Source organism: Canis lupus, chromosome 1 (assembly GCF_011100685.1).
Source record: "Canis lupus familiaris isolate Mischka breed German Shepherd chromosome 1, alternate assembly UU_Cfam_GSD_1.0, whole genome shotgun sequence".
NCBI lineage: Eukaryota > Metazoa > Chordata > Mammalia > Carnivora > Canidae > Canis > Canis lupus.
Window position 1 is genome coordinate 116796425 of NC_049222.1, and position 22951 is coordinate 116819375.

The 22951-nt window shown below is 38.1% G+C and overlaps 1 protein-coding gene across 1 annotated transcript in view; it reads left to right on the forward strand.

The window, feature by feature from the left end:
* The window catches only part of LOC484559 (zinc finger protein 568), a 74431-nt gene extending 54809 nt beyond the window's left edge, over positions 1–19622 (forward strand). The window contains exons 8-10 of the mRNA XM_038529093.1: positions 13140–13263; positions 13590–13685; positions 19410–19622. Of these exons, the coding sequence (XP_038385021.1) occupies positions 13140–13263; positions 13590–13685; positions 19410–19483 (294 nt within the window). The 3' untranslated portion in view covers positions 19484–19622. The remainder of the gene's footprint in view (positions 1–13139; positions 13264–13589; positions 13686–19409) is intronic.
* Positions 19623–22951: the final 3329 nt, after the last annotated feature.

Here is a 22951-nt window from a genome sequence, read left to right on the forward strand (position 1 = left end):
CAGAATAGTTGTGACAGATGTGTCTCACTGATTTGGCAGGGGAAGATAAAGAACAGTATGGAGTTACTTACTTCAGTCTCCCTCGTGTCTTTGTTGTTTGCTTCAGAGTCATGTGCCTATTTGCTTGCCCAAAAGAATTTTTTTTGCTTCCAAATTTCTTAACAGCCTGCAAGACCTGCCTGCCCTGTCAGCTCTACATACTTTTTCCCCCCAGGATAGAAATAAACTAATTCCTCTCTTTATAATGACTAAAGTAATATAGGATTCTTGCAATAAATTTAAAACTTGAGAAAGTTTAAGAAAGTTTCTCACCTATGGTCCCACCATCTAGAGATAGTCATGATTAATATTTTCAAATTGTGTCTGTACATATATGTAGGTATGTACTTTTGTTTTCAGAATGGGATCCTGCTGCTGATAGAAGCAACTAACTTATTGTTTACTTTAAGCCACTTACAATTTGAAGTTCTTTACATGTGTTGTCTTGTTGAATCCACATTAACAACCCTGTGAAAAGGGTGTGACTGTATTTCTTCTTCTGTATGCTTTTTTTTCCTTCATATTTTAACCTCTCTGAAATCAGGACTGATTTTATAGTTCCTGGTAAGTCATAGTTTCATTGATGGCATTTTTTTTTTCTTCCCTGGTGTATAAAGTAATGGTGGCTTTACAATCAGTGGTATCTCAGAATTGATGAAATATGGTATTATTCTAAGTTGACAGATGAGGAAATAGATTCTTTTAGGTCACTCAAATTCGAAAGATTCTGTTAGGTCACTTCAAAATCCTAGTACAACTGGGATCCCACTTGTCAAAGAGTGTTATCTTTTTTGGTTTATGCACAAGTTTGTATGTTAAGCTTATTCTCTGTCATTTGTAAGTTGTTTTACAAATATTTTTTCTAGGGCACCTGGGTGACTCAGTCGGTTAAGCATTTGCCTTTGGGCCAGGTCATGATCTCAGGATCCTGGAATTAGGGCCCCACGTAGGGCTCCCTGCTCAGTGGGGAGTCTGCTTCTCCCACTCTCTGCCCCTACCCCCCCACTCATACTCTCTCTCTCAAATAAATAAATCGCATCTTTTTAAAAAAAAAATTACTTTTCGGGCAGCCTGGGTGGCTCAGCGGTTTAGCGCCACCTTCAGCCCAGGGCCTGATCCTGGAGACCCCGGATCGAGTCCCATGTCAGGCTCACTGCATAGAACCTGCTTCTCCCTCTGCCTCTGTCTCTCTCCCTCTCTCTCTCATGAATAAATAAATATTTTTAAAAAAATTACTTTTCCACAGCTAATCTATTTTGTACATGTTTTAGATTCAGAGTTTTCAAAAATGTTTTCTTCCTATATGTCATGGCCTTCCCTACTACAAATATAGAAGTCATACAGGGGCATTTGGGTGACTCAATCAGTTAAGCATACGACTCTTGATTTCAGCTCAGGTCATCATGATTTCAGGGTTGTGGGGTTGAGCCCCATATCAGGCTCCATGCTCAGCACAGAGTCTGCTTGAGACTCTCTCTTTCTTTCCCCTCTCCCTGCTTGTATTCTCTAAATAAACAAATAAATATATAAAATCTTAACCAAAAAAAAGTCATACAAACTTTTCTAAAGTACTTTGTCTTTTGCTCAAACAATTTAATCTTTAAACATCTGGTGTGAGATATGACCAGCAAATGTTGGCTGTAAAATTCCTAATTTGGGGTGTTTATTTAAATTTTTCTTTTCTGATACTTTGGAGTAGTCAGTTTTAAATAATGGCATAATATTTGTAGTATGTTCAGAGTTTTTCCTTGGATGTGTCTGAGTGTGGCTTTTCGTTAATTTTGGTTGGTTCTCAAGGGTTCCTCTCTCTCAAAAGACTAATAAAATTCTCTTTCCATTCTGGATTAATCTGTTTCTTCCTTTCTCTGACTTTTTTTTTTTTTTAATTCTGTGAGAACTTGTTGAGTCTGTCTTCACATTCCCAATCTGGCCAGAACCTTCCTGTGAGATTCTTAGAGGAGAAACTACACCCTCCCTATCCAATATTAGTACATCTTGGTAAGGAAGGAACTCTACCTTCCTTTGCCCTAAACCCTTGACAATGGTCCATTTCTTCCTTTATTTCCTCCTCTACTCAGAGTGGTGGATTGTCCTTTCTCTGTATTAATGAGAAGCTATGCACTTAAAAAAAAAAAAAGTCTTCCCCTATTTTTGCTATGGGACCATGGGCTTCCTCATAACTTCCTATATATAATGTGTTCTCTACAAGATTTGCAAACATGATAGTAATGGAAATTCAGGTGGATAGTGCATTGTGCTCGAATTGGGCTCCCTGGCTCTACTTTTACTCTTTGCCAATAAAATAGTCCAGTTATGACACTTCCTTTATTAAGTGAATTATTTTCAGGACAAAGTTCTAACTCTTTCACATTTATTATACATTTATTATAAAGTACATTTCTATATTTACTGGAGCACCAGTCCTAGTATTGGAATAAAGCGGTAAGTAAGGATGCAATAAGTCCTGCCAGGGATGACGTGTCAGCCAAGACCTTTCTGTCCTGGCCCCTTTGGACTTCTCCAGTATCACTTCTGTCTACCCCTTCCCCAGAATTCCTCACCAGTTACCTGTCTGCTCCTCAGACATACAGGCTATGTAGTTAATTTCCCTCTCTACCTTCCCCTTATCCTGTGCTCTACTTGGAATGCTCTTCAGTCTGTTTTTGTTTGTTGGAATCCTTTTTTTTTTCTGGGCCCCAGAAACTTCTGTGTGTTACATGAAACTTTCACATACCCCTTAACCTAAATAAGTTACTATTTCCTCATTTCTCCTAGCAAGATTCGTCTGCCTGTAATTAGAGGTAATTTATCCTGCTTAGAATCCCTCACCTGTGAGAACAAGTGATGTTCTCATGATGTGATCCTTCTTTTCAATCTCATTTCTCTGCTCCTTCTCACTCTACTCTAGCAGTTCCCATAATGCACAGTGCTATCTGCTGGCTATATTGCACAAGAAACACAAGAAGGGATATATCCCATACCACTGCTTTCTCTGGATTCCGTGAAGCCTGCTTCAGTCTCTTGATTATGCCTGGTGACTGAATGACTATGATGCATCTGTCACAGTTCTTATCACACTATATTGTAACTGACTATTTTTATAACTAACTTTTTAAAACTGCTTTTTATTCAATACCGAATAGCGACAAATGTATAAGGTATGAAAAGTAACTAAACATCCATATTTAAGATGTAAAATGTTGATTATTGTTAAAAACCCTGTCTGGGCCATAAGTCATCCCAGTACAGTCCCTAGAGGTAATTTCTGAATTTTGTGTTTTTCATTCCCTTGCTTTTCTTTACAGTTAACCATATGTGTTTGTTTTTATTTTTATTTATTTATTTTTAAGATTTTATTTATTCATGAAGGCACATACACAGAGAGAGAGAGGCTCAGAGACACAGGCAGAGAAGCAGGCTCCATGGAGGGAGCCCGATGTGGGACTTGACCCGGGTCTCCAGGATCACGCCCTGGGCCAAAGGTGGCGCTAAACCACTGAGCCACCCAGGCTGCCCTGTTTTTATTTTTAAATTTGATCTAAGTAAAATTATACAGTTTGGAATCTTCTGCTATGTGATTATCGGTCTCTTAGTATATATTCAGGAAATCATTCACATTGTTAATTTACTATATAACCATCCATTGTATAAATATATATCTATCTTTTATATTACAGACACTACTCCTGTGAACATTCTTGAACTTGTATCATGTACAAGAATTTCTCTGGGTATATAACTAGGAATAGAATTCTTAGGTCAGGGCAGCCTGGGTGGCTCAGCGGTTTAGGCGCCTACCTTCCGCCCAGGGCGTGATCCTGGAGTCCTGGGTTTGAGTCCTGCGTCAGGCTCCCTGCATGGAGCCTGCTCGTGTCCCTGCCTCTGTGTGTGTGTGTGTGTGTGTGTGTGTGTGTGTGTGTGTGTCTATCATGAATAAATAAATAAAATCTTAAAAAGGAATTCTTGGGTCATAGAATATATGCATCTTTGGCCTTACTAGACACTCCACAATTGTTTTCCAGTGTTTATAATCATTTTTAAACCCTGTTATTTCATATTCTCATCAGTACTTGATATTGTTAGACTTTTAAGTTTTTACCTATTTGATGGGTATGCATTGATATAGTATTCTGATTTTAAAATTGCATATTTGGGATCCCTGGGTGGCGCAGCGGTTTAGCGCCTGCCTTTGGCCCAGGGCGTGATCCTGGAGACCCGGGATCGAATCCCACGTCGGGCTCCCGGTGCATGGAGCCTGCTTCTCCCTCTGCCTATGTCTCTGCCTCTCTCTCTCTCTCTCTGTGACTATCATAAAAAAAATAATAATAATAAATAAAAATAAAAAAAGATTGCATATTTTGGTATGCTAAATGAGGTTGAGGCCCTTTTCATGATTTCTCTTCTCTGAAGTACTGTTTCATGTCATTTTCTAATTTTTCTATTGAGTTTTAGATTTCCAAGGTTTTTTTGTTGTTGTTCCTTTTAATGCTTTGTAAGTATTTCTTAAATATTATAGATTCATCCTTTGTCAGTTATGTGTGCTATACATGCTTTCTCTCAGTTTGTGGCTTGACTTCTAATGTTAAATGGTGGTAGAAATTCTCGGTTGTAATGCCATCACGTTTAACAGTTTTCCTTTCCTTTACTAATTTATTTAGGTCTAGTTTAAGAAATATCTTCCTCTATGAGTAAAGGTACTCTCCCATGTTTTCTATGAATGATACTGTTTTGCTTTTTGTGTTTCAGTCTTTAACTCACTTTGGATTGATTTTAGGATATGATATATGGTAGAGGTCCAGTTTAACCTTTTCCATTTGGATAATTAATATCCCAATATCATTTTTCTCTAGTGTTCTGTTTCTCTGTCTCTGCACCAAAACCACATTGTCTTAATTAAGACAGCTTTATAATAATGTTTGATACTTGGTAAGTCATATTCCTCTACTGTAATCTTATTCTCTAGGAGTCTGTAAGCTATGTTTTGGCCTTTGGCTTCTCCATATAAATTTTAGAATTGGCTGATCAAGTTTGTAGAAATCCAGTTGGCATATCAATTTGTACTGCATTGACTCTGATCAGTTTGGGGAAGGTTGGCATTTTCTATAGTAGTAAGTCTTCCTCTCCCTCTAGCTGGTATTACTCTGTTTATTTAGGTCTTATATTATGGTTGTAATTAGAGTCGTATATGTCTTTTATTAATTTCATTCTTAAGTATTTTTATATTTTGTGTTTTTTAAATGGTATTAATTTTTAAACATTAAACATCATTTTCTTATTGTTCCTCGTGTACAGACATGAAACTGATTTTTAGATACTGATTTTATATCCATCCAACTTGCTGATTGCTCATTTATTCTGATATCTTTTTTTTCTTAAAGATTTTATTTATTTATTCATAAGAGACCAGAGAGAGAGGCAGAGACATAGGCAGAGGGAGAAGCAGGCTCCTCAGAGAGAGCCCAATGCGGGACTCGATCCCAGAACCCTGGGATCACGCCCTGAGCCAAAGACAGACACTCAACCGCTAAGCCACTCAGGCACCCCTCATTTATTCTGATATCTTATAGATTCTTTTGGATTTGGAGTCATCTAACTACATAATCATATCATTGATAAGTGAGGATATTTTTTGTCTGTAAATAATTGTATTATTTTAAAATATTGATCTTTTCCTTTTTTAAGTTCCTTATTCTAAACCTTGCCTTACTGCACTGGTTTTCCTTGATAAGATGGAGAGAGGCTTCAAGTGCAATGTTACATTAATCATAAACTTCACTTCATGGAATGTTATCATTGGTCTGAGCAAGGCCATCTTCTTGTTCTGATTATTTATTCATTTCTTATCTTCCATTCCATTTGCCCACCCCTTGGCAATCCTATTAATGTGCATCTTTATTAGCATGAGTTCATGCAAAATGATTGTTTTATGTTAAGACCCAATGTGATGTTTTTCTGAATCCTCCAGATGTGGTTGAGAAGAGTGTTACTTGACTTAGCTGTATTATTCTATATGTGGCAATTAAATCAGGTTTGTTAATTTTGTTATTTTTTATAATTTAAATAATTTCTGTTTTTACTGATTTATTTGTCTGTTGTGCCTATCAGTTATTTCAAGTGATGTGTTCTGTCATAATGATGAGGATTTATCATAATTTTGTTCTTCTTTTTTTTTTTAAAGATTTATTTATTTATTTATGATAGACATGGAGAGAGAGAGCGAGGCAGAGACACAGGCAGAAGGAGAAGCAGGCTCCATGCCGGGAGCCTGACGTGGGACTCGATCCTGGGACTTCAGGATCGCGCCCTGGGCCAAAGGCAGGCGCCAAACCGCTGAGCCACCCAGGGATCCCCCAATTTTGTTCTTCTTTATTTTATGTATGTGTATGTGTGTCTATATATAATACATATTTATTTTTTATTAGGGAAGCATACAAGTTGTATTTTCACATTTTACCTCCAGTCTTTCTGAATATTTATGTTTTGGATGTGTTTCTTGTAAACAGCATATATCTGGGCTTTGATCTTTGACTTTTATCTTTTAATGAGATCATTTAGCCCATTATTAATTGCTGATATAAGGGCATCTAGCTGGCTCAGTCAGTGGAGCATGTGACTCTTGATCACAGGATTATAAATTCAAGCCCTATGTTGGGTGTAGAGATTACTTAAAAATAAGATCTTTTTAAAAAAATTACTGATACAATTGAAAGTATCATTATTGGCTTAGTTTGTGCTTTTTATTCTACCTTTTATGTATTTCTTTAATCTCATTTCACTTCTTTATGAATTTTGAAGCTATAAACTAATTTCATTTATTTTGTGGTTACCTAAGAAATTTTTTTTAAGATTTTATTTATTTATTCATGATTGACAGTGAGAGAGAGAAAGAGAGAGAGAGAGAGAGAGAGGCAGAGACACAGGCAGAGGGAGAAGCAGGCTCCATGCCGGGAGCCCGACGCGGGACTCGATCCTTGGGCCAAAGGCAGGCGCCAAACCACTGAGCCACCCAGGGATCCCTACCTAAGAAATTTTAATGCATTTTAACTTACCAATATCCAAAACTAAAGAACATCTTTATGCTCTTGCTAAATAGTATAAGGAACTAGGATAATCTGATTAAACAACTTATATTGTTGTCAGATATTTTAATTCTACCCTCTTTTTAACCCATAAAACATTTTTAGTATTTTATATATTTGAATATTAGCTTAGGTTATCCATTTATTTACCACTTTCTTTGTTCATTATTCTTATTAAACCCTCTATCTTGGTATCACTTTTCTTCAGATGGAAGTACATATTTTAATGGGTTTCTAGGGCATTTGGTTTTGGGTTTTTTGAAAATGTCTTGATTTGCCCCCATTTGTGAAAGATAATTTTCTCTCAGTTGACAGTCTGCTGTTTTATGGTTTATATTGTTTCTATTGAATAATCATAGTCAATCAGACTGGTGTTTCTGTGTAGATAATCTGTCTTTAATCTCAAATTGCTTCTCTTTTTTTAAGATTTTATTTATTTACTCATGAGAGACACAGAGAGAGGCAGAGACATAGGCAGAGGGAGAAGCAGGCTCCATGCAGGAAGCCCAATGTGGGACTCAATCCCGGGACGCCAGGATCACGCCCTGAGCCAAAGGCATACGCTCAACCACTGAGCCACCCAGGCGTCCCTTTCAAATTGCTTCTAACATATCCTCTTTTAGTGTTCAGCAGTTTTGATATAATTGTCTAGGGTTTCTTTTTATTTATTCTCCTTGAGACTCATTGGGCTTCTGAATAAGACTCATTGGCTTTCTTATGCTAGTTCTGAAAATTTCTTATCCATTCGGTCTTTTTTTTTTTTTTCCAAGTAAGTTTTATGCCCAACTTGAGGCTTGAACTCATGACCCTAAGATCGAGAGTCACATGCTCTATTGACTGAGCCAGCTAGATACCTCCAATAGGTCTTTAGTTACTGCCTTTTCTCAGTTTTTTTCCTTTTTCCTTTCAGAACTGTGGTTAGACATCTGTTAAACCTTCTTATTTTTTCCTGCCCTCTCTTATGCTTTCCCATATTGTCTTTTTTGATAACATTCTGCATAATTTCTTTTTATATCTGTAGTCCAGTAATTTTTTTCTTTGGAGATATTTATTCTAGCCATTGTATGACTTAATTTTAAATATTGGGTTTCTTTGTTCTAGAAATATTTTTTCCTTTAAATCTACCTATCTATTTTGTGGGGTTTTTTAAATTTTTATTTATTTATGATAGTCACACAGAGAGAGAGAGAGAGGCAGAGACACAGGCAGAGGGAGAAGCAGGCCCCATGCACCGGGAGCCCGACGTGGGATTCGATCCCGGGTCTCCAGGATCGCACCCTGGGCCAAAGGCAGGACGCCAAACCACTGCACCACCCAGGGATCCCGTGGTTTTGTTTTTTACCATCTACCTCCTAGATACCTGTTTTATAGTCTTTGTCATTATCTATGTAATAAATGAATCTTTGCAGGTGTGACATTTTCCCCCTAATATTTTTATTTTTATTATGAAAACTTTAAAATATAATGGAAATTTGAAACAATTGCATGATTGATTTTCCCGACTCTCTGATCCTGCTATTATGCCTCTGTGTGTGTTTTATTTTTATATCATTTTTTATTTAGGTGAAATTCACATAACATACAATTAACCATTTTATAGTGTACAGTTTAGTGGTGTTTGGTGTTTAGTATATTCACAATGTTGTGCTGTTTTATTATTTTTGACATTTGGGTCATTATCCTTGGAATTCTGTTTGTGGATTCTTGAGCCCTGGTTGAAGGTTGTTCTTCTAGACCAGGTCTGTGTTTGCTTCTGCCAAGAGCACTGCCAAACCAGAGCCACTCTAAAGTAGATTTACAGATGGCAAGTTTTATAGATCACCTTAGTAATATGCATGTGAGCCACAGACCTGTGGGAGGGCTGACTTGTGGTTATAGTTCCTCAGGGGAAAATGTTTTTTTTCCACCAACTGCCAGGATTCAAATCAGGCTGTTTTCCTTGTAGTCCCCAAGAATGGAAGTGTTGCTTCTACTTTTTCTTTATTTTGTGGGCATGGTCCTGGAGGTCCCAGGTCTTTACAGGGCTGCTGAACCAAGATGACCATGAGCTTTGACAGTCAAAGAATGGGGAAGGGGGGAGACCAAGCCTATAGCTGGTCAAGATGCGAGTCTAAATGGTACTGCCCTGGGGCAGCCTGGGTGGCTCAGCAGTTTAGCGCCTGCCTTCAGCCCAGGGTGTCATCCTGGAGACCTGGGATCGAGTCCTGCATCGGGTTCCCTTGCATGGAGCCTGCTTCTCCCTCTGCCTTGTGTCTCTGCCTCTGTCTGTCTCTCTGTATTTCATGAATAAATAAAATCTTTAAAAAAATGGTTCTGCCCTGTAAAGACCTGGGACCTCCAGGACCATGCCCACAAAATAAAGAAAAAGTAGAAGCAACACTTCCATTCTTGGGGACTACAAGGAAAACAGCCTGATTTGAATCCTGGCAGTTGGTGGAAAAAAAAAACATTTTCCCCTGAGGAACTATAACCACAAGTCAGCCCTCCCACAGGTCTGTGGCTCACATGCATATTACTAAGGTGATCTATAAAACTTGCCATCTGTAAATCTACTTTAGAGTGGCTCTGGTTTGGCAGTGCTCTTGGCAGAAGCAAACACAGACCTGGTCTAGAAGAACAACCTTCAACCAGGGCTCAAGAATCCACAAACAGAATTCCAAGGATAATGACCAAATGTCAAAAATAATAAAACAGCACAACATATCACTTATTGATAAATAAGTGTCAGTGGCTCAGCATTCTCCTGTTGGTTCTCAGTTTGATTCAATTTTAGCTTCTGAAGATTACTTTTCTTTTTTTTTTTTAAGATTTTATTTATTTATTTGAGAGACAGAGATAGAGCACGAGCGAGGAGGAGACAGAAAAGCAGGAGAAGTAGGCTCACAGGAAGCCTGATGTGGTGCTCGATCCCAGGACCCTTGGATCATGACCTGAGGCACCCAGGCACCCCAGTTACTTTCTTTCTTTGCCAGATCATCATTGCATCCTAAAATGTTTTTAATATTCAGAACATTATTTTTCAGTTGTTGATTTGGTCATGGGAACCAGCCCCCTCAAAGCTTGATATCCTGTGATTGTCTCTACTTTTTTTATTTTCCTTCCTGATTCTTTTTTTTTTTTTTAATTTTATTTATTTATTCATAGAGACAGAGAGAGAGAGAGGCAGAGACACAGGCAGGGGGAGAAGCAGGCATCATACAGAGAGCCTGACGTGGGACTCGATCCAGGGTCTCCAGGGGGCTACAGGCGGCGCTAAACTGCTGTGCCACCGGGGCTGCCCTCCTTCCTGATTCTGAGCTTTTTTAAGGGCAGGTGCTAGATCTAAATCATCATGTCCTCCAAGCGCCCACACAGAGCCAGAGTAATGGGAGATTTTGATATTTTTGGATAAAAGAGTTTTGTTTGCCGAACTGCTTCTTCTCTTCTACTTTTGATTGCCCTTCCTAGAGCACTGTGCTCTGTAGTGACCTACAGTGAGCAGACCAAGCATTTTCTGCTCCTCTGAGTGGAGCTCCAGTCCAGGAATTTCTTTTAAAGGATCTTCAGAAATCCCTGGCTGCATCTATAAGAGCCAGAAGTAGAAGACCATGAGCTACAGATTTGGAGAAATCTAGATTCAAAACCCTGCAATGCCACTACTAACTGCAAATTTGAGTAAATGACTTCACTTCTTTGAGCTTAAGTTTCCTTTGAATTAGGATTCATGGGCTCTCCCGAGGATTCATACACATAACTCACCAGAAGCTTAAAGTGCTTAACATGCAATAAATGTATTTGAGATACAGTAAATACTCACTGTCCACAATAAGGCTAGTGGTAGCAATACAAGTGAATAGTATCAGGTAAGAAAGCCATACTTAGGGAACTTGTGATCTTGGTTGGGAACCAGAATGTGTTGGCTATGAAGATTATGAGAATTGTGATTTCTTGTATACCATCCAGGTGGTTGGTGGCAGAAACCGTTGTCCAAGGCTGGGCCTGTCCAAGTGTCCTGTGCTTTGGGCTGGAGGCTCCACCATGTCTTTGGGATGCCTCAATGGCTGAGGAGCTCAGTGTCTTGTAGGTTGTAGAACAAGGATCTGCCCAGGGCAGGTGAGAACAGGCCCTTCTGGGCTCAGATCAGTTGGGAAGGTTGTTTCCTCTAAATACATTGTGTACAGTTGGGTCTTCTGGGGTTCAGGGCAGGCAGTTTTGTTATTCTCCCTAAAATCAAGAAAGACAGACCGTGTGTGTGTGTGTGTATGTGTCTCACTCACACACACACACACACACACACACACACACACACGGAGTGTGGGGGAGAAAGAAGAGGTGTCAAAAGCAGGAAGATTGGGGCAGCCTGGGTGGCTCAGCGGTTTAGCGCCGCCTTCAGCCCAGGGCCTGATCCTGGAGACCTGGGATCAAGTCCCACGTCAGGCTCCCTGCATGAAGCCTGCTTCTCCCTCTGCCTATGTCTCTGCCTCTCTCTCTCTGTGTCTCTCATGAATAAATAAATAAAATCTTTAAAAAAAAAAAAAAAAAGGCAGGAAGATTGAAACAGGAAAGGGGAGGAAAATTCATTCTCGGCCTTTGGGGGGGGACTCCAAGGTCAGTCTGGTGACTCAAGTAAGGCTGCTTTTGCTTCTTCCTCCTTTGCCTTCTCAAGCTATTTCTCTAGGATGAACCCAAGAAATAAATGATCTGTTTCTGCAACCCTAAAAGCCATTATTTATGTGAATTGATATTTCTCCTCTCCTTCATTGAATGCATTTTTTATTTTGAAAGATTTGAACAGTGGATTTCTTTTTCCTAAAACTTCCTGCTTCCCTAAGCCCCTCCAAGGAACTTAACCTGCTCTCCAGGTCTTCTTCTTCCAGTGAGTGATGCCACCAAAGGCTGCTGTCCCATAAGTGCTCCTGTGTTCATCAGGAATACTGGTGGAGTGGAAATCCTTGCGAGAAATTTTATGCCTTCCTTGTTAGAGTGGTCATTTTATGAAATGGTTAAGTGGGATCTCGGGTTTCAAATTTGGGTTTTCTAATTAGACAAGCAGGTAATTGATGTTGACTTGCAGTCTCAGTATTTGCCCATATCTATAACTCTTTTGAGATTTTTAAGACTGAGGATACGATAGAGATATGATAGATTGAGTGTATGGAGTTATGTGATATTCCAAGAAGTCTGTGCCAGGTAGACAGCAATAAGTGGGTCCATTTTGAACTTCTCTCTGTATGCTCATCTTGAGTCACATCAGTGTGAGTCTGGATCCTCCTCCATCAGTTCAGGCAGATCAGGAACAAGGAGAGTATGATCAAGGACAATTTATGGGAACAGGAACAATATAACCAGATGCATAAATTGTTGAGAAGAAATGACTCATACTGCAAAAGAATGATAGAGAACTTGTGCAAAATAAGATGGAAATATCATACAAGCTGGTAAAAATGATACCTATTTTAGAATTTTTGATCACATGGAAAAGTGATCAGCCTTTAATATTCTGGTATATTTATGGGTATAAGTTTTTAAGAAATTATTAAATTGTAAGTAAATCATCATATAAATCATCTAGTTATATTCAGATCCTGTTTTCAGAAATAGAAATTTTATAAGATATTTTTGAATGATTCAGACTTTTAAAAAGTCTTTTTTTGTTGGGAGAATAGAAAGGAGATAGTCACAGGTGTTGTATGGTGAACATAGAGTATGCCATGTGCTTGCATGTATAGTTTTATTTACTTAGGAAACACCAGTTGTCTGAACTTTGGTTATTCCCAGACCTGGGGGGATAATGGAAGAGGTAGAGCCCAAGAGATTACTTCTGTAGTTGCAGGCATGCTTAAGCATGTATGTGTGTGCCAAGAATGGTGTACTCCAATCACTCTTATTTCCACACTGAACCATCCGTGTTAAAGGGCCCAGCACAGTCTATTTTCTCAATATTGTTACCTTACTAAATTGCTTTCTCCATTTTCTTTTTCATTCAGTTGTAAAGATTTTACCCATCAGTTTCACAAATAGCATATTGATCTTTGGTTTCAGGGCTTCAAGTTCAAAGATGTCGCCATTTACTTCTCTCAAAAAGAGTGGGAATGCTTGCACTCTGCTCAGAAGAGTTTGTACCGAGATGTAATGTTGGAGAATTATAACAACCTGATCTCACTGGGTAAGTTATGTGCCCCCCCCACCCCAATTTTAGAAATAGCCTTCTGGAATTTTATGTTCTTTGTTATGAATTTCTCATGAGTGCTTCTCAAATGTCTGGCAGAATTAATGATTCTTGTTGCTTCCCAAAGAAGGGATTATCCCTCATGAAGTTAGAATCGGCTGTTCCATTGGACAGTTTTTTATTGTTGTTCCTCTGACTTTTATCCCTTCCATTGACCCTTAACCTACTTACTCTTTCTTAATAATCGTGGATGATTTTAATTCTGGTACACATACAACATAACTTTGTCTTTTTTTTTTTTTTCTTTTTTCTTCTTTGGGCAGGACTTTTTGATTCTAAGCCAGATGTGATATCCTTACTAGAGCAGGAGAAGGAGCCCTGGATGGTTAAGAGTAAGGAACCAAAAGAATGGTGCCCAGGTGAGTGATGGTGACTCCTATGGGGAAGACCATGACTGGTGTGGTCACCCAGGGGCCATTGAGAAGGCAGCACATATGAGCTATTGGTAGAAAAGCTTGCTGATACATCTGAGATCCAGAGAAAAAAAGAAGGATGTTTCAGCATAAGGCCTCAAATTTTCACTTCATTATCACTCTTGCTATCCTCCTTATTTGCCTCTGATTTCAGGAAGGAAGCCCATTCTTCCTTCCCTGAGATAACTGTTTTCCCTGTACTGTGTGTCCAGTTTTGTCCTGACTTATCCTAAAATTCACTTATTTAAAATATACTGTTTGGGGTTTTTAATATAGTCAGAGAGTTTTGCAACTGTGACAACAATCTAAATTTAGAAACTTTTCATCACCCCAAAATGATACTCTATACCCATAAGCAGTCATACACCTAGCCCTAGTTCTTTATTTCTGTAAGGTTGGTAGTGATATCCTTCTTTCATTCCTGATATCAGTATTTGTCTTCTTTCTTTTTTTTCTCTTGGTCAATCTAGCTAAAGGTTTGCCAGTTTTGTTGATCTTTTTCAAAGAACCAATTTAGAGTTATGTTGATTTCCCTATTTTTCTGTTTTGTTCATCTCTACTGTAATCTTTATTATTTTCTTCCTTCTGGTATCTTTGGTATCTAGTTCTCTTTATCTCTTCTCTCTTTATCTAGTTCCATAATCTGAGTTGAGATTTTTCTTGGGTTTTTTGTTTTTTGTTTTTTAATAGGCATTTTAAGCTGTAAATTTCCCTTTATGATCTGTTTTAACTATACCCCATAACTTTTGGTATGTTTTTCTTTCACCCAACTCAAAGCATTTTCTGATTTCTCTTGTGATTTCTTCTTTGATGAGTATGTTGTTTTCTGTTTCCTTGTTGATCTTCTGGCTAGCTAATCTATCCATTATTGAAAATGGAGCATTGAAGTCTTCAGTTTGTTGAAGAATCTTTTTTTTTTTCAATTCTGTTTTTGCTTCATGTACTTTGGGCCTCTCTTATTAGGTACATACATGCTTATAGCTGTTATCATTTCTTTTTAGCTTTTTATTTTGAAATAATTTAAGACTCAAAGGAGTTACAACAATAGTACAGAGGTCACTTGTACCCTTCACTCAGCTTTCCCTAATGATAACATCTTACCTAATCCTAGTACACTTGTCAAAACTAGGAAATTGATATTGGCACAATAGTAGTAACGAAACTCTACACAGACTTTATTCAGATTCCACCGATTTTCAAATATACTCCTTTTTTATTTTTATTTTATTTGGTATAGATTACTGTGAAATTTTATGTCACATGCAGATACATGTAACCACAACCACAATTGGGATACAAAATCTTATATTTTTATAAAGTATTTTTTAAACAATGCTATATGCTTAGTTGAATAAAAGCCAGATATATAGCTTTAAGAGTCAGTGTTGTTTTGATTGTATAAAAAGAATGCTACAGAACACTGGATGGAAACAAAAGGTAATGATGAATAACCTAGGAAGTAGCTAGGGTCAGGAAGGATGCTAGGTCTGCTGGAATTAGATTCAATTGACCTTGTAGAGAAGAAATTGACCTTGTCTTAGTCACAGGCCCCTCCTGGGAATGATGTGTCTGATGGAGAGAGAGGCCAAGTGTGATTATAGTTTAAGATTTGGGGTCCTGGGATCCCTGGGTGGCACAGCGGTTTGGCACCTGCCTTTGGCCCAGGGCGCAATCCTGGAGACCCGGGATCGAATCCCACATTGGGCTCCCGGTGCATGGAGCCTGCTTCTCCCTCTGCCTGTGTCTCTGCCTCTCTCTCTCTCTGTGACTATCATAAATAAATAAAAAAATAAAAAAAAAAAAAAAAGATTTGGGGTCCTTTCTGGCCCTTTCTTGAATTCATGAGCAGTGTTCAGGCCAGGAAGAGCCAGTCTCACCAGCAGTCTGCAGAAAACTTAAGGGCTAATTTAAATCCCTAATCACTGATAACCTTGCAAGTTTCCTTTTTTTAGAAACCTAGCCTGTATAATGGCCAGAGAAATGAGGGGTCTATTTAGGGAAGATGGTTATAGGTAAGGCAGTATTGTGAGAAAATATTAGGGGCAATATTATCAGACTGGTAAGATTTTTCAGATCATGACAAATGATACAAAGCTGGAAGGAGGAGTAAGAGGATCTGGGCAGTATGGTGGGACTGCTGTACCAAGGTAGAAGAATCTATTCAGTGAAGGCCTTAAGGAGAGAGTCTTGGGTGGATGTCCTGGAAAATCTGAATGGAGGTCCACTTCATGCAGGGCCTTTGCAGTAAGCCTAGGAGGTTGGATTTTTTTTTTCCTGAGGACACTTGGCAGCCATTGAAGGTTTTAAACAAGATAGGAACGTGATTGAATTTGATTTCTAAGACCTCTCTCCAGCTGTGCCGTAGAGACTGAATCAGAGGATTCATGAGTAAAAATGGTGAAACTTGGTAGGAGCCTGTTTGGGAAGTCCAGATGATTTGGCCTTGCACTAGAATGAGATCATGGAGTAGGGAAAGCGGAGAGACTGAAGATCAATTTAGAGGAATGATTTTATAACAGTGAGCAGTGATTGTGCAGGATAGGAGCAATGGGAGCATCCTTGATGGATGTTACTTTTTGATTTGAGCATTCTTTTAAGGTCCAAATTTATGATTCAAATCCATGCTTTTTACAGTTTTCCTTTTCCACAAGATTGTTTTTCCAAAATATTTAAAATTACAGTATTTTCTGACATCTGATGTCTGGAACTTCCCATACAGCATAAAGGGCCAAACTTCCCATACAGCATGAAAGGCCAAAATCATTTTACCAGTCATTATATAGTTCTTGCTTTTAGTGCCCCTCTCTGAAGTATAACCTTGTAGCATCCCCAGTGTAAGTGGCATTATCATTGGATTGCAGATATAGATCATACATTAATCACAGAAGAATCTTCTTACCAGTTGTTCTAAGTTTATTCATCTCTCTAGATTTTCCAACTGTTTATCTTTTCTGCAACTTGCTTTTGGCTGGTCCAACTACTCTGGACTTTAGCAAGAACAAAGAGACTATCCTAAGCAGCAGGGTGCCTGCACAAGCTGTGACAACTTACACGAAGTATCTCCTTATGTCTCGACCTCCTTGATTTCTTTTTTTTTTTTTTTAAGATTTTATTTATTTATTCATAGAGACAGAGAGAGAGAGGAAGAGACACAGGCAGAGGGAGAAGCAGGCTCCATGCAGGGAGCCCGATGCGGGACTGGATCCTGGGTCTCCAGGACCACACCCCAGGCCGCAGGTGGCGCCAAACCGCTGTGCCACCAGGGCTGCCCAGCCTCCTGAGTAGTTAAGTAACTGTCCAATGTCATACAACTAGCAAGTCATGGAACTAGGATTCACACCCAAGCAGCCTGGATCTTTGCTCTTTCTCACATCATATAACTTCTCATAAATGGTTGCCATAGTTTCCTCAGTTTCCATTAGAATTTTTTTAGAATTACACAAAACAATTCCATTGTTGTGTAAAGGTAACAATCTTCTAGGAGACTAGTATAAGCACATGTACAAATATATTCTAATGATGCTGGCTTGTTTATGCATTACTACCATGTGCATGGGAAGTGCTGTGGAGAGGGCAGTGAAGCTGTGAAGGAGCAGAGGTAGGAAGACAGTTCCCTCACCTATTAAATAATTAAAAACATGAAGTGATTACTCTGATTCTCACTGTTGTAATGTCATTATCTTTAGCATGTCTACCTTTATTTGCACTGGAATATCCTTAATCTAGCAATTAGTTTAGTTAACATTAATTGAACTATGTGCTAGGGATTGGTTATATCATGGTGAGTGAAATAAGTATTATGGTAGTTCTAGGCTACTTTAGGAGAAATATCAATAGATAAATTAATAAATGTGTAATTGCAGAATTAAGAAAAAAGATTACGAAGGAAAAAAACAGGGTACTTGACAGAAAATTAAGATATTTACAATGAAAGAAACTGGCCATGCAGGGATTCTGGAGCAGAGCACTCATGGCAGACAAAGCATTTCCTAATAGAGTCTAAGATGAGAATGTAATTGCCATGATAGTCCATTGGAAGCCAGTAGAGTAGGTACAGAGTGAGTGAAGGTGAGAGCATCTTAAAATGAAGGTGACTAGAGAAGCAGGGTTCAAATAATGCAGAGTTTTGCAGGTCTAGTGAGGAATTTTGTATTTTATTATAAGTACAGATGGGATGAACTGTGTTTAAACAGGGAGTCCCACACTTTGAGTTGCCTGTGAATCCCTGAGAAAGATTAATAAAAATGCCAATTCATGAAATAGTATTTACTCTGCAGATACACTGAAGGACAGATAGGCAATACAGAAGTAAACAAGTTAAAGTATAATATCTTAGAGTTTAGAGGTAAAGTATACTGATGTCTGCAAGATGGATGGATGGATGTAGAGAGAGAAAGATACATGATGAGGCAAGAGCCAAATGTTTATTAATAGAATCTAGGTATGGGAATATGGGAGTTCACTGTCTCAGTTCTTTTAATTTTTCTGTATATTTGAAAGTTCTCATAATAATGTTGGGGAAATAGATGATATGTGATGATAAATGCACTGCAAAAAAATGCAGTAAGTAGAGTAATGAGGCCCCTGTTTTGTAAAGAGAGGTCTCATGTTTGAGTAGAAGTCAGAATGAAGTACTTGAACAAGCCATATTAATATGGAAGTTCTTTACAGGCAGAGATTCTGAAGGAGTAGTGTGCTTCACAGGTTTGAAGAACATCCAGTTGGTCAAGAGCTAGAGCAGAATCACTTAAAGGGAGATCTGCTATGAGGTCAGAAAGAGGTAGTGTAAGGCAGGTTTAGGGAGGGTTTTGTAGGCCTATAAGGACTTTGACTTTTACTCTGTACCAGATGGAAATCCAGTGGAAACTGAGGCAGAAGAAAAGCCTAATCTAGCTTACTTAACAAGAACGCTCTGGCTTCTGTCTTAGGTGTGGGATATTAAGAGGGCAAGAATGAAAGTAAGGAGCCCTGTTAAGAAAGTGTGTTAACTTGGTGAGAGATGGCTTTGGACAAGGTAGTAGAGATACTGGTAGAAGTAGTCAAAATCTGGATATATTTTGAAGGTAGAGATGAGAGGACTTGCTGTTAGAATGTCCTACTCCTTTAGATTCTCATTTAGTGGGTGCCTGGGTGGCTCAGTATTTCAGCGTCTGCCTTTGGCTCAGGTCCTGATTTGGGGTCCTGGGATCGAGTCCCCCATCAGGCTCCCTGCGGGGAATCTGCTTCTCCCTCTGCCTATGTCTCTGCCTCTCTATGTGTGTCTCTCATGAATAAATAAATAAAATATTTTATAAATAAAATAAATAAATAAATAAAATAAATAAATAAAATATTTTAAATAAAATATTTAAAAAAAAAAAAAGAAAAAAAAAGAACGATTTTCATTTAGTTTGTCTGCATGGTTCCTGGACATCATATTTGTAACGTTCCTCAGCTAATTCCGAATTTCACAGAGGTGAAGAACTACTTCTTCACAAGCTCCCCTCATTTTCTTTATTCTCACCCCCCACGCTCCACATCCTAGGCTTTTTTTCAAATTTCAGAAAGTGCTGTGTTTAGGAGCTGTTTAAATTATTCACTAATATTTTTAGTTTGCCATTTCTACCTTAGAACTTTCCTATCTCCTGCCACATAAAAATACTTCCCATTTTCTTTCTTGTTATCTTACAGATTGGGAGTCCAGAAAGAAACCAAGAATTTATTTTCCAAGGAGCACAGTAATGAAATTAAATCATTGCACATGAAGATAAAAAGACTTACAAGTTCTGACCTTGAGTGCACTAGGGTCAGAGATAACAGAGAAATCAAATGCCACTTGGAGAGACAACAGGAGGGACATTTCAGACAGGCTGTCATAGCCTCTGAAGAAAGGTCTGCTGCCATTCAGTGCACAGTTCAAAGTGTACCTCAGACAATTCATAGTAGAGGGAAAACCTATGAATGCAAGGGATGTAAGGAAACTTTCAGGTGCCAATCACACCATATTCAGTATGAAAAAAGTCATAATAAGGAAAAAGACCCTAAATGTGGAGAGTGTGGGAAAGTCTTTAATAGTAGGTCAAACTTGATTAAACATCGGAGAGTTCATGAAAGCAAAAAAAGTAAAGAAAATAAGAAATGTGCCTTTATCCATGGCTCTGAAATTACTAAACCTCAGAGTATTAATACTGGTGAGAAACCTCATAAATGTAAGGAATGTGGGAAAGGCTTTCATTCTAGTACACAACTTAGTAAACATCAAAAGATCCACATAGGTGAGAAACCCTATAAATGTAAGGAGTGTGGGAAGGCTTTTCCATCTACCTCACAACTTAATTTACATCAGAGAATTCATACTGATGAGAAATACTATGAATGTAAGGAATGTGGGAAAGCCTTTACCCGTCCCTCACACCTTCTTCGACATCAGAGAATTCATACTGGTGAGAAACCCCATAAATGTAATGAATGTGGGAAAGCTTTTCGTTATGACACTCAACTTAGTCTTCATCAGATAATTCATACTGGTGAAAGACGTTATGAATGTAAGGAATGTGGGAAAGTATATAGTTGTGCCTCACAACTAAGTCTACATCAAAGAATTCATACTGGTGAGAAACCTCATAAATGTAAGGAATGTGGGAAAGCTTTCATCTCTGATTCACATCTTATTCGACATCAGAGTGTTCATACTGGTGAGAAACCATATAAATGTAAAGAATGTGGGAAGGCCTTTCGTCGTGGCTCAGAACTTACTCGCCATCAGAGAGCTCACGCTGGTGAGAAACCCTATAAATGTAGGGAATGTAGAATGGCCTTTACTTGTAGCACAGAACTTATTCGACATCAAAAAGTTCACACTGGTGAGAGACCCCATAAATGTAAGGAATGTGGGAAGGCTTTTATTCGAAAGTCAGAACTTATTCATCATGAAAGGAGTCATAGTGGTGAAAAGCCCTATAAGTGTAAGGAATGCGGGAAAGCCTTTGGTCGTGGCTCAGAACTTAATCGACACCTGAAAATTCATACTGGTGAGAAACCTTACAAATGTAAGCAATGTGGGAAGGCCTTTATTCGTGGCTCACATCTTAGTAAACATCAGAGAATTCATACAGGAAAGCGGAGTGAATGAAGTCATGTGGGAAGGCTCAAAATGTTACTGACCTCTGCAATGTCATACTAGTAAAACACAAAAACCTCTGATTTTTAAGGAATGTGGGAAAACCTTTGAAGATAACAATATCGGAGTTCACACTATGGACTTTATTTGAGGGCTGGAATTTATCTGATAGGTGTTACTGCTGAGATACTTTATAAATGTTAGGGATTGAGAGGGTTTTATTTATGTTCCAAAATTTATTAAACATCAGATTCAATTGGCATAAAAGTGAGAAAACTCCCTGAATGTAAGGAAAGTGGGGAGGCTTTGGAAGGCAGTTAATGTGTCAGACAGTTGTACAAATGTTTCTCAACATCAGGGTCATTTGCCCTGTGGGAAATCAGAGGGTTCATAATATATAAATGTTATAAATATAGGAGACCAATTTGCTTTAGCTAACAAGTTATTCATTTCATAATTCATACTTGAGGAAGGCTACAGGAATGTTAAAAATGCAGCAGATTCTTCTGTCCCGCTCAAATCTTAAGTATTCGCAAGCTCATCCTCTAAAATGGAACTGAAGCAGAGTAAGAAAGGATTTAACCAATATTCAGTCTTTACTTGCCTTATAGGGCAAATTACTTAACTGGGTCTAAACTTTCTCACTTATAAATTAGCAATATTAGCCCCATCTTGTTAGTATTTTTAAGATTAAATAATTACATACTACATACTGTGGCTCATATTTAAAGTGTGTTAAACAAGAGCTGCTTTTATTTTCATATTTGTGGATAGAAATCAGAGAAAAGCCTTATATGTGTAGTGACTATAGGAACATTTTACATCATCTTTTTATTGAATATCAGGTAATTCCTTCTGGAGAAAAATTAAAAACTGAATCTTTCATTCATCTTGCCCTCTTGCCTCACTAGGGGAAAGGAAATAAGGCAAGTTATAATTCAGAAAGAATGACAAAGAGACAACTATATGTTGAAATTTGTAGGCTGCGACAAAGCTATTCCTAGGAAAATTGACTTCTTTTAATATATGTAGAAAATGTGGACAATTAATGGCCATGATTCATTGCCAGTTCACTGTACTTGGTGAACTGCCGGTTTTAATGGGTTCCCTGAAAACACTTGTTGAAGTAAGAGGAATGAAAGAGTGAATGAAGAAGCAAGCATTCGACTCTAGTGTGTAGAAAAGCTAACAAATTAAGAGAGCAAAGCCAAACAAAACAAAACAAAAACCTTGAAAACATATTGGGATGGGGGAAAAAAATCCTCAAGCATCGTTAATGAGAGAAAATGTAACTATAAAAAGGAAATTTTAAAGAAATAAGGCAGTATTGTGGCAGACACTGTTGGTTGCCTATCCATGCTCCCTCTACCAGGAGCACTGCCTGTTGCCCATCTAAAGTCTAGGTCTTGCTCTCCTAGTTTGCTTTGCATCTGCTTTGCATTCCTAGCCATAGAAGACCTGAGCAAAAGTCAGCACGTATGCTTTAAGTTTTCTTTCCTAACAAAATAGGAAATAGTCCTCTTACATTACAGGATGCATGACTATATGTCTGTGCAATACCTGGAATTGTGGCCCATGTTGCTGTCAGATGTGGTGAGAGGCTAAGATTGGCACAGCAGATAGATGGGAATTACCTGCACTCCTGACATTTTTGGGCTAATGAAATAATGCAGAGCTGTCCTGTCTCTGGGTTTTTAGTAAAATAAGAAACTTCATGCATGTGTTGTAAGTTTATACTCAATTTTTTATGATAGACTTGAGTCCTGGAAAAAAAATATTTTTACATATTTATTCACCTTAATATTTAGTAAGATGAGAAAATGTTTATATTCAACTTTTTATATCTGAAACTGTGGGAAAAGCATTAAATATTTTTAGACAAGTGTATACACATATTCTATTTTGATTAATAAGACACAGGAAATGTTTTCTTTTTTACTTCTAACATTGTATAGAATGTATTGATATTCAGCTTTTTTAAAACATGTCTGAAATCCTGAAAGAGTATTTTCCTGAATAAAGTAAGAACCAATAAAAAACTGATTAAAGAGGTATACCATGATTCCTCTAGTATCAGCATATCTAACAGATAAAATCTTCTAGTCTCCAAGAT